General features: G+C 36.9%; 1 protein-coding gene across 1 annotated transcript in view; it reads left to right on the top strand.

The window, feature by feature from the left end:
* Positions 1-16,911, top strand: part of LOC150084411 (uncharacterized) — a 646,726-nt gene that overhangs the window by 496,227 nt on the left and 133,588 nt on the right. The window contains exons 11-12 of the mRNA XM_090376219.1: positions 261-380; positions 12,072-12,194. Of these exons, the coding sequence (XP_090232345.1) occupies positions 261-380; positions 12,072-12,194 (243 nt within the window). The remainder of the gene's footprint in view (positions 1-260; positions 381-12,071; positions 12,195-16,911) is intronic.

The following is a 16,911-nucleotide window of genomic DNA, read 5'->3' as shown; positions in this document are numbered from 1 at the left end:
AACTCAGTTCAGCTAACATCTATTAAACTACTTCAAGACCACCCCATAGTTCCATTTATAGTGTGACATGATAAATTTACAGTGTCCATGATAAATTTACAGCTTTTTAATTGCCATCTGTTCATGCATTTTTTTTTAACAAAAATGCAAAATTATAACTTTTGTTCCAGTGCAATCAGATAGTTGTAGATGAAGTGATATTTGTTAGCTCTGATTTTTAGCATGAAAAAGAAGTTCTTTGATACATTTTTATATTATAGCCCCAACTGAATGTGGACAGCAGCAGGTGATGTGTAAGGATGGTAGTGCTTGTATTTCTCCTGCTAGTATATGTAATGATAAATATGATTGCACAGACAGAAGTGATGAAGGTGGATGTGGTAAGCTTTAAAATTTTTATTTTTATTTACTAATTTGTATAAGAGGAATTAAGGTGATGATTTACCTCAAATGAAATAAATATAGTACTCTCAGAAACAAGCATTTTTAATACCTGACAAAAACTGATTGTTAATAACGTATAGAAGTTGAAGGGCAGTCTTTCAAATGTAAGTAACATGATTTTGGAAGATTTGAATGAAGCAACATAACTCTACATCACCCTAGAGAAAATTTTTTTTCAATGTTAGATACTACTCCTAAAAGTATAATAGACTAAATAGTGGCAAACTAAATATGATTCTGTACATATATGCAGCATAATGTATTGAGATGACCAAATAAGAATATTAATTAAATAAATTATACTAAAATGAAATTAAAAAAAAAAAAAAAAAAAAGTGAGAAAGGCTGTAACAGTTTGGCTCCATATTGCAGTCAAACTGTTACAGGCTTCAACAGTAGATTTTGGAGTTATTTAGACAAGGAAATAATGCAGGTCGTACACCCCCATGGGAGCAACTTTATCTGGTGTCAGCAGAAAATTAAATTGGAATTGTAGGAAGATTCTGATTGATCTGGACTGGTGCTAAACATCTGTGGAAGCTGTAGACTCTGTACCCAGAGATTTTTATTTTCAGCACCAATTTCTAGACTGTTCCTGCGAGAAGCAACATCCTAGAAATCAGGATCAGTGATTATAGGCAACTGGGCATCTTGTGTGTTCTGTCCCAACCATGACAGATATCTACAGTGACTGATTGACTGTAGCTCTTCTGTTTTGAATGTGCTGAGATCTTTGCTGAATGGTAGGAGAACGTTTAATCTTACTCCCACAAGATTAAACTATGCCATACATAGTCTATTTAAGAAGTGGAATGATTGATGAACTAGGGAAAGTGTGAATATAAATGTTATATTTATATTATAGATCAGGCTTGAAATGAGATCAGAATTGATTTTATACATTATTTCATTATACATTTAGATGATTACTTTTGTTTAAAATTAATTTAAAAATCAGAGTACCCTAAACACTCCATAACCCTTTTACTTCTAAAGTAGACTCTATCTGCTGGTGATCCTGAATTTATTCTCATGATGGTACAACTGTATATATATTCATGGAAAGAGTTGGGCTTGGTTGGTTAGCTGCTAGTTGTGTGGAAAATCTGTTGGATTCTTTGGGACCTCCTGTTGTTAATAGAAGTTACCCTGGATGTTGGAGAGGAAACGTACCTGGGGAGGAATGTGGGACACAAGTCTGAGGCATCACTGTGTCATCTTCTAAGGTTGGGGAAGAGGGAACTCTGAGGGTGGGGTGAATATTCGAATGTGACTGTCAACGTTGGCACCTGGACTGTGTTGGATGGCCCAGGCTTCTAGGACCTCTTCATCCATGAGTGATTGTGTGAGGAACTTACGACTCTTTAGATTAAATATATGACTCTCATATATACTGTGGAATTCCATGTTTCACTGCTTGCATGATTAAACATGCTAGCACAACCCACAGGGTTATTTTGGGTGGGGATTACATGGTTTTCTAAATCATCTGTGAAGGCCATACTTTTAATCTCAAGGTCAGAATCCTCTGGCTCTCACAGAGTCACTTTTGATGGAGAGTTCCTTGAAGTCTGGGCCGTTTATTTAACACAGCCCAGGTGCCAACATCAACAGAATCACTAGCAGATGGATCCCTTCCTTTTCTCTTCCTGGAGTGCTCATTTCCCCAATCTCAAATGCTGATGCAGGTGATAATTCAGACCTGGACTGTGCATTCCTCCAGTTCATGAATCAATATGCCTAAATCCTGTGAAGATCTAAGCACATCCAAAACAGGAAAGTCACAGCCAATGCTGATGTGTCTTGTGGTCAGGATGAAGCATACAAGCTGTCCCTATAACCTACAGAAACATAAATCCTTGGCCATAGAGAGTCTACAGCTTTCATAAAGATCCATTTATTGTATGCATGTTTTCCCAAAAGCCTGCCTTCATAGGAAAAGTCCCTTATTTGACAGAGAGTGAAAGGGGGAAAGTTGTTACAGATCATGATTTTCAAGCTGAAGTATTAGAATTTTTTTTTACTAGAATGAGCTGTTACATTGCCACATTCTTGGCATATCAATAGTAAAAGGTGCTTTAGTGTAGCCAAGAGTGACAAAGTTTTACAAATCAACAAAACTGTATTTATAAGCATGGGGAACATCATACAGGTTCGTACAGTACTATACACTGTCGTTCACATTATTTCTCTATGTGCTTATTAAATCACATAGGTTTCATATATTATTAGTCTTTCCTGGGGTACTGCTTATCATGCTACATACCCCTTTCTCTGTCATGTCAGTATAGCAAAATTGCTGGCATCTTTCACTGTTGATAGGCCAAGAGGGTAGGCCTAATCAGGACTCAGAATGAATGCTGAAATGCTATTCCAGTTCATCATACATCAGTAATGTCATGTATATGCATTAATTAAAAATTTTATGGAATTTTAAAAATTAAATTTTTTTTCCATTTTCAGCTTACTGTAATGGCTTGTCCAAGGTAAAAATATTCTGTCACTTCAAATTTTGTCAAATAACTGATTTCTCATATACAACACACACACACACACACACACACACACACACACACACACACACACACACACACACACACACACACGCACACATGTACATACGTACGTGTGCGCACGGAACATCCAAAAGCCAGAATTGTTTGTTTTATTTGCAAAACTTATTATCCAAATAATACCAGCAAATTGGTTCTCCAGATTTGATAATCTGTATAATAATTTGCTTATGTCCCTCTGTTTGGAATGCTCTCTGAACTTGAATAACTCAAAGGCTAAAAATACTTTTGACCTAATTCCTTTTTTTGCAATAGGTTTTATTAGGTAAAAAAAAATTTGCATTAAAATTTTCCCATTTTTGAAATTTCTGCTGTTTTTTAACAGTTACATTTTAACACTGTTGAGAAATAGTTTTGGCAAGATATTCACAATGGGTAGGTAATTAAATAACTCAAAGACCAAACAAGCTTATGATTTGATTCCTTTTGCAATAGTTTTATTTAGCTGTAAAATTGAGAGGGGAAAAAATCAGACTACAAAAGGGTAGTCTTACCATGAAAGATACAAGTTCTGCAACTTCTGCTTCTTCAAGTCACAAAGGAGGTTAGACAAGCGAAGGCAGCTTATGAAAAATCTTTGGCAAAGGATGCAAAGGAAAACAGCAATATTTTTAGCTTATATAAACTCTAAAAGGAAGGGGATGATTCAGATTCGTCCACTTCATATCATTCTCAGATAGCCGCCGAAGAAAATTAGTATTTTGCATCTACATTCACATGAGGAGTTATTCAAGGAGGAGAGGGCCAGCTGTTTATCAGACCTCTAACAAGGAGTTAAATGATTTTGCAAGCAGGGATAAGGAGGTTATTGTCTCATTGTATAAGGCAATGGTAAGACCACATCTTGAGTACTGTATACAGGTCTGGAGGCCTCATTTTAGGAAGGATGTAGAGCTGCTGGAATAATTACAGAGAAATGCAGAGATTGGTAAATGGACCAAAGGGTTGCTCTTACGAAGAAAGACTTCAGATTAGCATAATATTATCAATTAATCAGTAAAATTTATTAATCTGATTAAATTTCATTGTTAATTAAATTATACTTAAATGGAATCATGATCCAGACTAGAGCAGCAAAGCAACAAGCACAAAGTAGCAGTTGTACTGTGGTTTGTGGGAGAATGGAAGGGGGAAATTCTCCAACACATCACAGTCTAAAACAATGTGCAGAATGTGAAATGTTTGCAGACCCATCTAAAACAGGACATGATCTAGCCAAGGAGGATATCTTTGTGTGTGTGTGTGTGTGTGTGTGTGTGTGTGTGTGCTAGGTTGGGAGACTGTGAAGAAATTAGGCGCCAACTCAGCATTCTGACGGGCATCTATGAGAGTTTGAGGTGTAGAGTAAATTCCCTCGAAGAAACTAATATGAGGGCCTCATCAAGCTCTCAGCTGCCCAACTTAACACCAGAGCTCACTCCTGTGCATCAAGAAACACAGTGGCAATCTCCAGGGAACAATGCGCTGGTCTCACAGGAACTAGTTATTGCCGGTGACTCTATTGTCAGGGAGTTGGTTAATATATTATGCAAAAAGGATAGGTGGAACAACAGGACCAGGGTATGTCTGCCAGGGGTAAACGTTGATGACGTTGTAGGGAAGATACCATCTTTTAAGGACACAAAAGGTGATATTGTTGTACACATTGGCACTAATGACCTTAAGAGTAAGAGATCTGAAGGTTTACTTAACAAGTACTGGTCAATACTGGAAAAAAGTCGTGAGTTTGGGTTAAATTTGAAACTGTCTGCGATTTTGCCTGTACACGATAGGAGGGAGTGTATATGATGAAAACCTTGTCAATCAATTCAGCCCTGGAGAGATTGTGCAAGGCTCATTGGGTAGAATTTTTTTCAGCATGGTCTGTGCTTGCTAACAGGAGAGACTACTTCTACAGTGATGGTATACACTTAAATAGATAGGGTGCAAGAATATTTGCTGTTGCTATTGAGGGATTTTTAGGTGGGTTGCAAAACTGTTAGCTTGGAGGGATTCATAGACTAACAGATTAATAGTAGCCGCAGGCAGAGGCAAAAGTGATTCTTGCACTGCTTTGATTGTAATGAGCACCAGTCTAGAGAGCAAGTTGCTGGGAATATCAAGGGGCTACTGGGAATCATCATGGAACAAGTAAATACATGGGCTGTGTTAGGGTAACTGAGAGTAAGAACAGGTGCATGTATACTTGTATGTACACCAATGCTGGAAGTATAGTAAATAAATTTTATGATTTTGAAGTGCTGATCAAGGCATCAAAGGCAGATATTGTTGTGATATCAGAGACATGGTGTTACACAGATATAAGCAGTGCAGAATTGGAATTTGGGGAGTACAGAATGTGTACAGAAAGAATAGACAGGGTAGAAAGGGAGGAGGGGTTATATTGTTAGTTAAGAAGCACATAAAATCTAAGGAAGTGCATCCAGTTGACATGGGTGAACAGTGCAATGTTGAGTCTGTTTGGTGTGACATAAACACTGGGAAAGAGAAAATGAGAGTAGGAGCATGTTATAGGCTTAATGACTCTGATGAGTACAATGAACAGTTGTGCAGAGAAATAGAGTGGGCCAGTAAATCAGAATGTCTTATAATGGGGGGGGAGATTTTAACTTTCCAGATATTTACTGGAACTAATGGGTCGATCACTCGCACACTGGCTTTTGTGGATTTGTTTCGGGTTTTCTACAGCAACATGTTCGAGGGGCAACCAGAGGGCAGATAAAGGAACCACTAGGTGACAGTGATCACAGGGTACTGATGTTGGATTTACTTAAAGATGTAACTGCCATCAAGGGTAAAGGGAGCGGTTTTTGCTTTCCACCACAAAGTCAGTGGTCTGTTCTATTCAGTTGGATCGGCGCCTCCGTAGCCAGGTGAGAAGGAGCGGCAGTGTGTAGCACACGCTTCTTGATTAGACCGGGGTTTGAGCCCGTCAACACCAAATACGGAGGATGCGGACAGGTCAGGGAATGACCGCCGCATATCCCGGAGCAATATGGCCTTAGTTGCTAATGCTCCTAAAAACAAAATAACTAACTAACTATTCAGTTGGATCAACTGATATTGTTACCAACAGTGAATTCTAAATGGGAATCCTTCAGGGAGGATACTATGCTTTTCATACCAACTAAGAAATACTGTGCAAGGTTCAGGCCTAAATGGATGTTGGATGAATTAATGAGTCCCATGGCAGAGAAGCAAAATGCATGGGATGCATATAAATTACCAGGCGATACAGAAGACTTCGACTTATATAAGCTAGTCTGTAATCAAGTCACAAAGGAGATTAGGCAGGTGAAGGCAGATTACGAGAAATCTTTGCAAATGATGCAAAGGAAAATAGCAAAGAGTTCTTTACTTATGTAAAATCTAGAAGAATGGGGATGAATCATATTGGTCCACTTAACATAGATGGTTCAACTATTGATGATCCTGCTCAAGTAGCTGATAAACTGAATGAGTATTTTGCTTCTTCATTCACACATGAGGAGTTATTCAAGGATGGGAATACCTGAAGTTTATCAAACTCTAACAGGGAGCTTAGATATTTTGTAATAACTGAGATCAACTGAGTTTTTTTTTTTTTGGCTGATGCTGCATAAGCTTGCTTTCTTGCATCAAATGCCTCTACTAATGCTAATGCTAATCAAAGTGGAGGAGAAATTGTTGAAGTTCAACCTAAAAAAGGCACCTAAGGCAGATGGAATCTATCCATTTATATTGAAGGAGGCAGCAAGGGAAGTAAGCAAACCATTAGCCATAATTATGGGAGCATCCTTAGAGTCAAAGGAGGTCCCCATGGATGGGAGATGTGTAAATGTATCCCCAATTCACAAAGGGGTGCAAAGGGTGACACAAACAACTATAGACCTGTTAGTTTAACTTCTGTTCCGGAGAAAATAATGAAGTCACTGGTTAAAGAGATGAATACAGGATCACCTAGACAAGACTGCAGTAATAGTTCAGGCACAGCATGGGTTTTTTAAGGGGAAGTCTTGTCTGACCAATCTGACTGGATACTATGATGTGGTCACAAAGGAACTGGATGCAAAAAATAATTTTGATATCCATATACTTTGATTTCAAGAAAGCTTTTGATGCTGTTACACATGGAAGATTGCTGTACAATTTGGAGTGGTATGGCATTAAGGGCAAGTTACTGTAATGGATAATTGATATTGATGGTTTAACTGTTGATGATCCTGCTCAGATAGCTAACAAACTGAATGAATATTTTGCATCAACATTCACACATGAGGAGTTATTCAGTGAGGGGAATGCCAGAGGTGTATTGAACTCTGGCAGTAAGCTGGATAATCTTGTAATAACTGAGAATAAAGTGGAGGAGAAATTGTTGAAGATAAACACAAGAAAGGCACCTGGGGTGGTTGGGATCTATCCAGTTATATTAAAGGAGGCAGCAAAGGAAGTAAGCAAACCCTTAGCCATAATTATGAGAGCTTCCTTGTACTCATGGGAGGTACCCATAGACTGGAGGTGTGCAAATGTGACCCCAATTCACAAAGGAGTATCAAAGGCTGACACAAGTAATTATAGACCTGTGAGGTTAACTTCTGTTCCAGGAAAATTAATGGAGGCACTGGTTAAAGAAGCACTGCAGGATTATCTAGACAAGACTTCAGTTATAGCTGGGACACAGCATGGTTTCGTTAAGGGAAAGTCTTGCCTGACCAATTTGATTGGATACTATGATGCAGGGAATAACTTTGATATTATATACTTGGATCTTAGAAAGGCTTTTGATACTGTTGCACATGGAAGACTGCTGCACAAATTGGAGCAGTGTGGCATTGGAGGCAAATTGCTGCTATGGATAAAGGGGTGGTCGAGGGGGGGAAGACAGAGAGTGGTAATCAATGGACACTGCTCATTGTGGACTAATGTTATTAATGGAGTCCCTCAGGGTTCAGTGTTGGGTCCATTATTGTTTTCTGTATTTATAAATAATATTGATGATGGTATATCAAGCTTAATGTCTAAGTTTGCAGATTATACAAAGGTTGGCAGGGTTGTTAAGGATACTACTGACGCTATACTGCTGCAACAGGATCTGGAAAGGTTGAGCAGATTGGCTGAGAGGTGGGAAATGAAGTTTAAATTGACAAATGTAAAGTACTACATATGGGAAACAGCAACCCCAGAGCAACGTATCAACTCTGTGGCACTACACTGACAGTCGTAGAGAATGAAATGGACCTGCGGTAATTGTGCAGGCAGATATGAAGTTTTCTGAGCAGTGCAGATGGGCTGCAAGAGTAGCTCATGGTGTCTTGTCAATGATATACAGGAATTTTTCTAGCAGGGAGAAGGAGGTGATTATTCCCTTGTATAAGGCAATGGTCAGGCCACACCTTGAGTACTGTATACAGGTCTGGAGGCCTCATTTCAAGAAGGATGTAGAGCTCAGGTAGCTAACAAACTAAATGAATATTTTGCATCGACAAAGAACAGAGAAGGGCAACATGATTAGTGAATGGAAAAAAGGGTTGCCCTTATGAAGAAAGGCTTAAGTTTTGCAAATTACAGTGTCTGGAGACTAGGCACCGGCAAGGTGATCTGATAGAGGTGTATAGTCTTCAATGGTTTGAGCATGCTCAGTGCTGATGGGATTCATCCTCTTGTTCAGAATAATCACCTGAGATGGCATAAATTCAAATTGAGGAAAGACAGATGTAGGATAGATGTGTGGAAATTTGGCTTTAGCCAGTAGGTAGTTGGTTGGTGGAACAGACTTCCATCCCTTGTTGTGGAAGTTGATAGCCTAAATAAATTTAAGGCTCAGCTGGACAGGTATTTTGAACGAATGGAGGGGTGAAGTGGAAGTGTTTTTTTTTTTTTTTTTTGGCTGATGCTGCATAAGCTTGCTTTCTTGCATCATATGCCTATGCTAATGCTAATAATGGGATGGTTGAGTGGGAGACAGCAGAGAGTGGTAATAAATGGACACTGCTCTATGTGGACCCAACATTATTAAGCCTGATATACCTTCATCAATGATATCAATGAAGGTATATCAGGCTTAATGTCCAAGTTTGTAGATGATACAAAGGTTGGCAGGGTTGTTAATGACAGTAAAGACATTATGCTACTGGAACAGGATCTAGAAAAGTTAGGGAGTTGGGCTGAGAAGTGACAACTGAAGTTTAACATTGACAAATATAAAGTACTGCATATGGGTAGCAGTAACGCAAGAGAAACATACCAACTGTGTGCTACAACACTCAGGGTTGTGGAGAATGAAAAAGACCTGGGGGTAATTGTGCAGTCAGTTATGAAGTTCTCTGAGCAGTGCAGATAGGCTGCCAGAGCAGGTCGTGGAGTTTTGTCAATAGTATATAGGAATTTTGCTAGCAGTGACATGGTGCCTTTATATAAGGCAGTGGTCAGGACACACCTTGAGTAGTGCGTACAGGTCTGGAGGTCTCATTTTAAGAAGGATGTAAAGTTGCTAAAATGAGTACAGAGAAGGTCTACAAGATTGGTGACAGGAACAAAGTGGTGCACTTACGAAGAAAGACTTATGGTCTGCAAGTTGCAGCATGTGGAGACTAGGCAGCTGCGAGGTGATCTGATTGAGGTGTATTAGGCCTTGAATGTTTTGAGCAGGCTCAATACTGACGGGATTCTTCCTCTTACTCAGATTAAGAAACTGAGGGAGCATAAATGCAAATTGAGGAAAGACAGTTGTAGAATAGATATACGGAAGTTTGCCTCAAGACAGCGGTTAGTCGATTGCTGAAACAGATTTTCGTCTGTTGTTGTGGAAGTTGATAGCTCAAATAAATTTAAAGCTGAACTAGAGGAACATTTGGAGAGACTGGCTGGGTTAAACAGGAAGGGTTTTTTTTTTTTTTTTTTTTGGCTGATGCTGTATAAGTTTGCTTTCTTGCATCATATGCCTGAACTAATGCTAATGCTAAAGTACTGTAAATTTCAGTATCTGGAGACTAGGCACCTGCGAGATGATCTAATTGAGGTGTATAAGGCCTCAAATGGTTTGAGCAAGCTTAATACTGATGGGATTCTTCTTCTTTCTCAGATTACTTACCTGAGTTGACATAAATTCAAATTGAGGAATGACAATTATAGAATAGCTATGCAGAAATTTGCCTTTAGCCAGAGGGTGGGTGATAGTTGGAACAAAATTCCACGTGTTGTAGTGTGGTCAACAAGTTAAATAGTTCAAAGCAGAACCAGACAAATAATTTGGAGTATATGGATGGGTGAAATGGGAAGTTTTTTTTTTTTTTTTTTTTGGCTGATGCTATATAATCTTGCTTTCTTGCATCATATGCCTCTGCTAATGCTAATGAGAGTCTCAGGCAAAGCAAAACAACAAACTTCTATGCTGATATTAATTGTAGAAGGAAGGGGTTGAATCACAGTGGGCCACTTGCTGTGTATGGGTTAACTGTTAATGACCCTGCCCATTTTGCAGACAAATTTAATAGGTATTTTGCATCTAAATCTACACAGGAATTCTTTAGCGAAGGGGATGCTAGCAGTTTATCAAACTGTAATCTTCATGATACACATGTACACTGTTCTCATGAAAGGGTGTACTTGGTTGGCAACGATAGAGAGGTCCACATTCTCATCGAGCTGTTGATTAATGGTGATCAGAGGACCCAGGGAGTGCCATGAAAACAGTCCGCAAACCATAACACCATTACCTCCAGCCTATGGAACACCAGTAGTGCATCCAGTACTATGGCCTCGTTGCTTTTTTCAAATGTAGATACACTTTTCATGATGATTTGGATCACGATTAGATTAGTGAGCATGGGTACTCACGACAGTTGTCATTTGCCATAGTGTATATGAGCTAATATCTGGTACATAGTGTATGTGGATATTGGTTTTGCTATTCCTGTGTTGTACTGGGTGGTTAGGTCGGACGCTGTACTGCGATGTTGCTGTGTTACTAGATGAGACACATGAGATTTTCCATGTCCATCGACCACATGTAGCTGTCTCGCATGTGACCTTTGGCTGGTTGGTCGACTGTTGTTGAGCCAGTCATGGTAGACTCGTGATACCACAGAATAGGAGTACTTAAACTACGTTGGTTGTTGTAATACTGGTACCTACACTTCTTGCCCCACAATAATTCCCTTTTCCAATTCAGAAAAACCTCAATTCTGACCTATTCTTCTTTGCAGTCCTTGAAAAACTGATCACCATGTTATATATCGTCTTATATTAGCCATTCTCATCTTTGAGCCTTTACCAGTATTACTGACCAGTCCATTCCTAACAATTACTAAAAGAAAAAAGCATGTAAAAAAAAAAATAGAATTGACTAAAAGAATGACCAGTCCATTCTTTCAGTCAGTTCTTTTTTTTTTTTCACATGCTTTTTTCTTTTAGTAACTGTTAGGAATGGACTGGAACAAACTTCGATCTGTCGTGGAAGTTGATAGCTTAAATAAATTTAAGGAGGAACTGGACAAACGTTTAGAGAGAGTGGATGTGTGAAATTATTATTTTTTTATTTTTTTGACTGATGCTACATACACTTGCTTTCTTGCATTATATGCTAATGCTAATTGCATGAATATAGTTTACTACAGAAACAGAATGCCCACATGTTGATGTCTTTCTTGTTAATTTTAATAGCTGACCCTTGAAAAGTAATTGAATTTGAAATGTATATATATATATATATATTTTTTTTTTTTTTTTTTTTTTTATGTATCCTGTAGATTCACTCTCAATGAGTTATCTCAATGAGAGTATCCTGTAGGACACTCTCATTGAGATAACTTTTTCACATAGTCTGTTAACCTGTATACTTGCCCAATTATATATTCATTATGGTAATGGGATTTAATTGCTTTGGCAGTTTCCTTAGTTCAGAAGTCATATTTAATTACTGAAGAGCCATTCTTAGCAAATAACATGTGTAAATTCTTAGCAAAGAATATGTGTAAATTCTTAGCAAATAATACATCATAATAATATGTGTTAATTTCCAATTTTTGATGTGATTTGTTCTAGTTATCAAAGCACCTTTGTTATTCTTATTTGCAGTTGAACGTGCAGCATGTGAAAATGATGGCCGTTTTTTCTGCTCTGATGGGTTGTGTATTCCTCATTCTTTGAAATGTGATGGGCATAGAGACTGTAAAGATAATGAAGATGAAAACAATTGTAGTAAGTAGAATGCTTAAAATTCACACATATGTGAATGTACACAAACAATCCTTCAACATACATACTGCCAACTGTGGATTTATGTAAATAGAAATCCATATTTGGGGTGTTGAGAATCATAGCAGACATACTCAGTCTATTCTGAGTTTTGTGAACAAGGTGTTTTGTGTTTGCATTCATAAAAAGCTCAAAAAATTTTATTTAATGAATTGTTATACACCTGGAGGTTAAAAAAACTTTAAAAATTTATAGGAGCTTGACAATTTTTGTTAATATTCAATTTTTTGGTCTGTGGTGTTGATATAATTGACTTACACCATTATGTTTTTAAGTAGCTTACCTATTTTAAAATGGTAAATTACTGTAATTAGATGACTGTTTTATCAGAACTATGATTTCATACAAAAGAGATTTTTTTTTTCTGGGTAAAAAGTACATAAAAAATTTTACGAAACCTGAGCAATAGGCACATTGGGAATTTTTTGTCAAAATAGTTAAGATTGTCTTAGTTTCTTGCAGAATGATCATAAAAAAGCTAAGATGAACATAATCAATTTAATTATAATGTAAAAGATGGTTGCAAAATTTAAAAAAAATTATGCTTACTTTTTGTTGATGTTCTCATATTTTGTTAAAAAAAGCAATTAAAAATTTCTCATCACTAATTCGATAATAATAAAACACTGTCACCACAAACAAATTACTGTTTATGCTTCATCTTCTTCCTCTTAGTCAGATAAGGGACCTAGATCATCAACTTCTTTTGAGCTTCTAATACCTTTAAGGAAGGCATGGTGAACTGGAGGGATGTAATTTGAGAAGGTATAGCATGTCTTTTTTCTTTAGTAAGTTCAGCATTCTATGGCCATCATACAACTTTTCTTGTTCGTACTTTTCAAGCTCTTAGGACAACCCTCCTTATGGGGTTTGATATTCAGTTCCTGAAAGGGATGTCTTCATCCAATGTACACTTCTAGAAAATCGTGAATGGGTTTTCCTTTTCATAATGGAGCCAGCCACCGTATCTTGAACCAGTTTACATTTTCACCTTCAACATTCTTCTTCCGGTTTGTTATGCCTTTCTCAAGAGCTTGTGTTTTCAAAAAGTCATCTTGTTGCATCTCTACTACTATAAACCTGTTGTGTCTTTTGGTAGACTTCATAGTATCATACCATCCATCTGTCCATCCATCCGGAACATAAATAATCTTGTTTTTTCCAACTTGCTCAATCAGTTCAAAGTCTGAGTCATTTGGAAAGTAAGAGTGGCCAGAAACCATGAATTTGTGGTCTATGACTTCAACTGAAGTTTCTTGAACCGGTTTCATTAATGATATGAATATCTTGATGTTCTGATTTTGGCCAGTACATGTGTCGCTGTATACCATCACATGGTTTTTTTTTTTTTTTTTTTTTTGTTCAGCTTAATATACTTAGTCAGGCAAGAAGCAATCTGTTGTGAACCTCTGGATGCAATGGTCTCATCCCAAACATACAACCAAGGTTATTTGTGATGTCATGCAAACCTAAATTATAGCTGTACATGTTGCACCTATAGTAGGCCTCAGAAACAGTTAATTTTGGGAATGGCAGGGCTTTTTGTAAACTATCGTGATTGTATAGATGTCAGAATTTCCTCTGGCCTTTTCCCCATCACCCCTTTAATTTTGATTTCTTGTTTTCTCTGCTTTTGCCAAACACAAAACATGTCGCCCCTCCAAATCACCTGTCCTTTCTTTGTCCTTTTCTAATTAATCGACTGTTTATACATGCCACAGGCCTTGCAAGTGTCCTTTCGAGGAACGTGAAAATGTAAATTAAATTCTGTGTTGAAGACTTCTATAGTAATACTCTTTAAGAGGTTCGTCTCTCTTTGCTCACACCATTCACAATAAAGCACATACATTTTTCTTAGATTCAAGTCAGGGCTAAGGAACTTCCACTTCGGATTATCTTTTTGAGTGTAATGACTTTGAAATGCTGGAAAAATATTAATGTGATTCTTAAGTAACTGTTTTTGTTTGTCAGTTATCTTTTGTGCTGCTACATGTTTACCCCTTAAATCTTCTCCTGCAAACTTCACCTTCCTTACTTTTTCTAAAGCTCTTGTCAACCTTTAATCAGATATAACAAAAGTGTTGAGAAAGAATTTTTTTACATACACATACTACAACAATACAAACTTGAAACATAATCTCCAACACACAAGCTGTTTAGGAACAGAATGGTGTAAGTCAGACTTACTTCACTATGATTCTAAACCTTTTGCTCATATTGTTAACTATTCAAAAAAGGGCTGACATCTCTTGGTTAGAACTGTAACTTTGACTTACTTAGCTATCAAACTAAACAGTGAACATCTAGAGAAGGCTGAAAATATGAACAGCTCTTATTTAAAAAATTACTGACTTACACCACTATGATTCTCAACACCCCATTTCTTACTAAATTTGCAATTCTTCTTCACATTACTGTTACAGTATAAATATTAACAGAGTTTCTCCATCTTTTTTTCCAGAAACTGAGTTTTTCTCCATCTCTTCTTATTGCAAAAAATAAATAAATAAATAAATAATAAGAATAAAACTACCCCAAAATTGTAGTTTTTTAAAAAAATTTTGGTATATTTACTTATTTTTGTTAATGAATTGGCCATCTAGTAATGTGGTGGTCTACAGTGCAAAATAGAAATGTGGGATAATAGCACTGTTCTCTGTCTTGTACAGTCATTTTACAGTTTTTGCAGTGTGCAATGTGAAATTTTTCAGAAAACATATGCACAATATTTTTATGTGTATTGTAAATTTGACAAAGGTAACATGTTTGTCTTGTGTACCTTGTGGAGATGTGATTTTTCAATTTTAAGTGGTGGGAAATGTAATATAATCAGACATTTGCAGAAAAATAAGCATAACAATAGCATGCAGTGCATAGAAGGAAATGCAAAAAATAGTGTTGCATTTCATGGTGGTGATAATGAATGCTGAATATTTATTTGCATCTTTTGTCATGGAACATAATCTTACTCTGAGTTATCAGAGTAACATTTATTGAAATAAAGTTCTTCAGATATACATTTCCAGATAGTGAAATAGCTAAAAATATGCTTGTGGAAGAACCAAAACAGCAGGCATTGTTAGTGAAATTGCATGGATAGGAAAAGAACAGGTAGTAATGGTGCTGAAAATGGGCCATTTTTGATTGCTGATTTTTGATCAGATGGCAGTAATCAAAGTGATTCCAAGCTGTACCCCATTGTGATGATCTTTTTTAATTAAAAAAAAAAAACCATATGAAAGCAGCTTTCTCTCAGTGCCAGCATTGGGAGATGACTCTGCGACACACAATGTTCTGGGCATCTTCTTCTGAACAACCTGAAAGCTTATGGGATTCCTTCAAAAAACTGTCTTGAATTCAGTATTGAATTCCAGACAGTTTTTTTGTTGTTGATGATATATTATTGTTGCCTGTTATTGACGGCCTAAAAGCTCAAGTAGCAAGTGTAATAAAAGAGGAGATTGATTACTTGGTGTTAAGAGATTGGTAAAGGTAAATAAGAGATTGGCAGTACTTATCATCTTATTAATTTTTATGCTGTAACGAGGGTTGCATGCCTTCCTGTGAAAATGGATGAATACTTAGTAGACATTTATTGCAATGAGAGAAGTACTAAAAGAAAAGATAGATTTAAATAAATTCAGCTTAGGCATGAACCGATATCATGGATATGAACTGATATCAACTTGATTTCAACTGATATGAACATGTATTGGGACATCACATTCCCTTAGAAGTAATGATTAATTCCAGAGGTCATGTGAATGGTAGATGGCAATACAGTTTACATTTCCTTCCACCTAAATGTGAGAGAACTCATTCAGTATGCTGTAATTTTGTGCCATTTAATTTGCCATAGTGTTGAAGAAAATCAACATTCCGACATCCTCAGCATTCCAAAAATTCATACGTGATGGTTAAAAATTAAGTCTGGAATTCATTGCTAAAAGCAAACACTTACTTTTGTGCTAATCTGTAAATCAAAACAAATCTTAAAAACATTATAAAAAAAGTTTATTCATATACATAAACTAACATCATCATAAGCAAAGAACAAATAAATTTGTGTGCCAATCTGTAAACAAAAGCCAAACATTACTGCAAAGCATTCAGTCAGTGTGCCAGTAGCTGATAATTTTATGTGCTCTTACATTTATGGCACTAGTTGGTGGATTTCTTAAGAATGACTGCTTGTATACATTATAGCTCATCATTTGGGTGCATTTTGAACTCTGATATGCATTGCAGCACATCACCCCTAGTTCTGTTTTACACGTATATGCATAAAGGCAGTGAATGTGTTAAAGTAGGATGTAAAAGGCATGAACACTTATTGAAAAGTACATAGAATGGAATGGACATAGAAAGGACCAAATCCTTTCATAGCTCTGTCATAATAGTGTGCACATCCATACACCAGATAACAAAAAGAGTGGAATTTCCAATATAATGATATGCTAATAGAAGACAGAAAGTAATAGAACCATTCATTCTAAGCCGATTAGACCAACATTATCGATTGTCCCGACCATGTTGATGTTTGAGACATGAAACAGATAGTGTGAGAAATTGCATTCTTAATAAGTTGACTCAAGAGAAAAAGTTGAGAGAACTGGAATATACACTGTGCTGCCACTTTATTAGGTACACCTATCTAGTA

The sequence above is a fragment of the Mastigoproctus giganteus genome, chromosome 6 (genome assembly GCF_048544385.1).
Source record: "Mastigoproctus giganteus isolate SK-2022 chromosome 6, ASM4854438v1, whole genome shotgun sequence".
Classification (NCBI taxonomy): Eukaryota; Metazoa; Arthropoda; class Arachnida; order Uropygi; family Thelyphonidae; genus Mastigoproctus; species Mastigoproctus giganteus.
The sequence above is the reverse complement of the archived record's forward strand: the minus strand, read 5'-3'. Positions and strand labels throughout refer to the sequence as shown.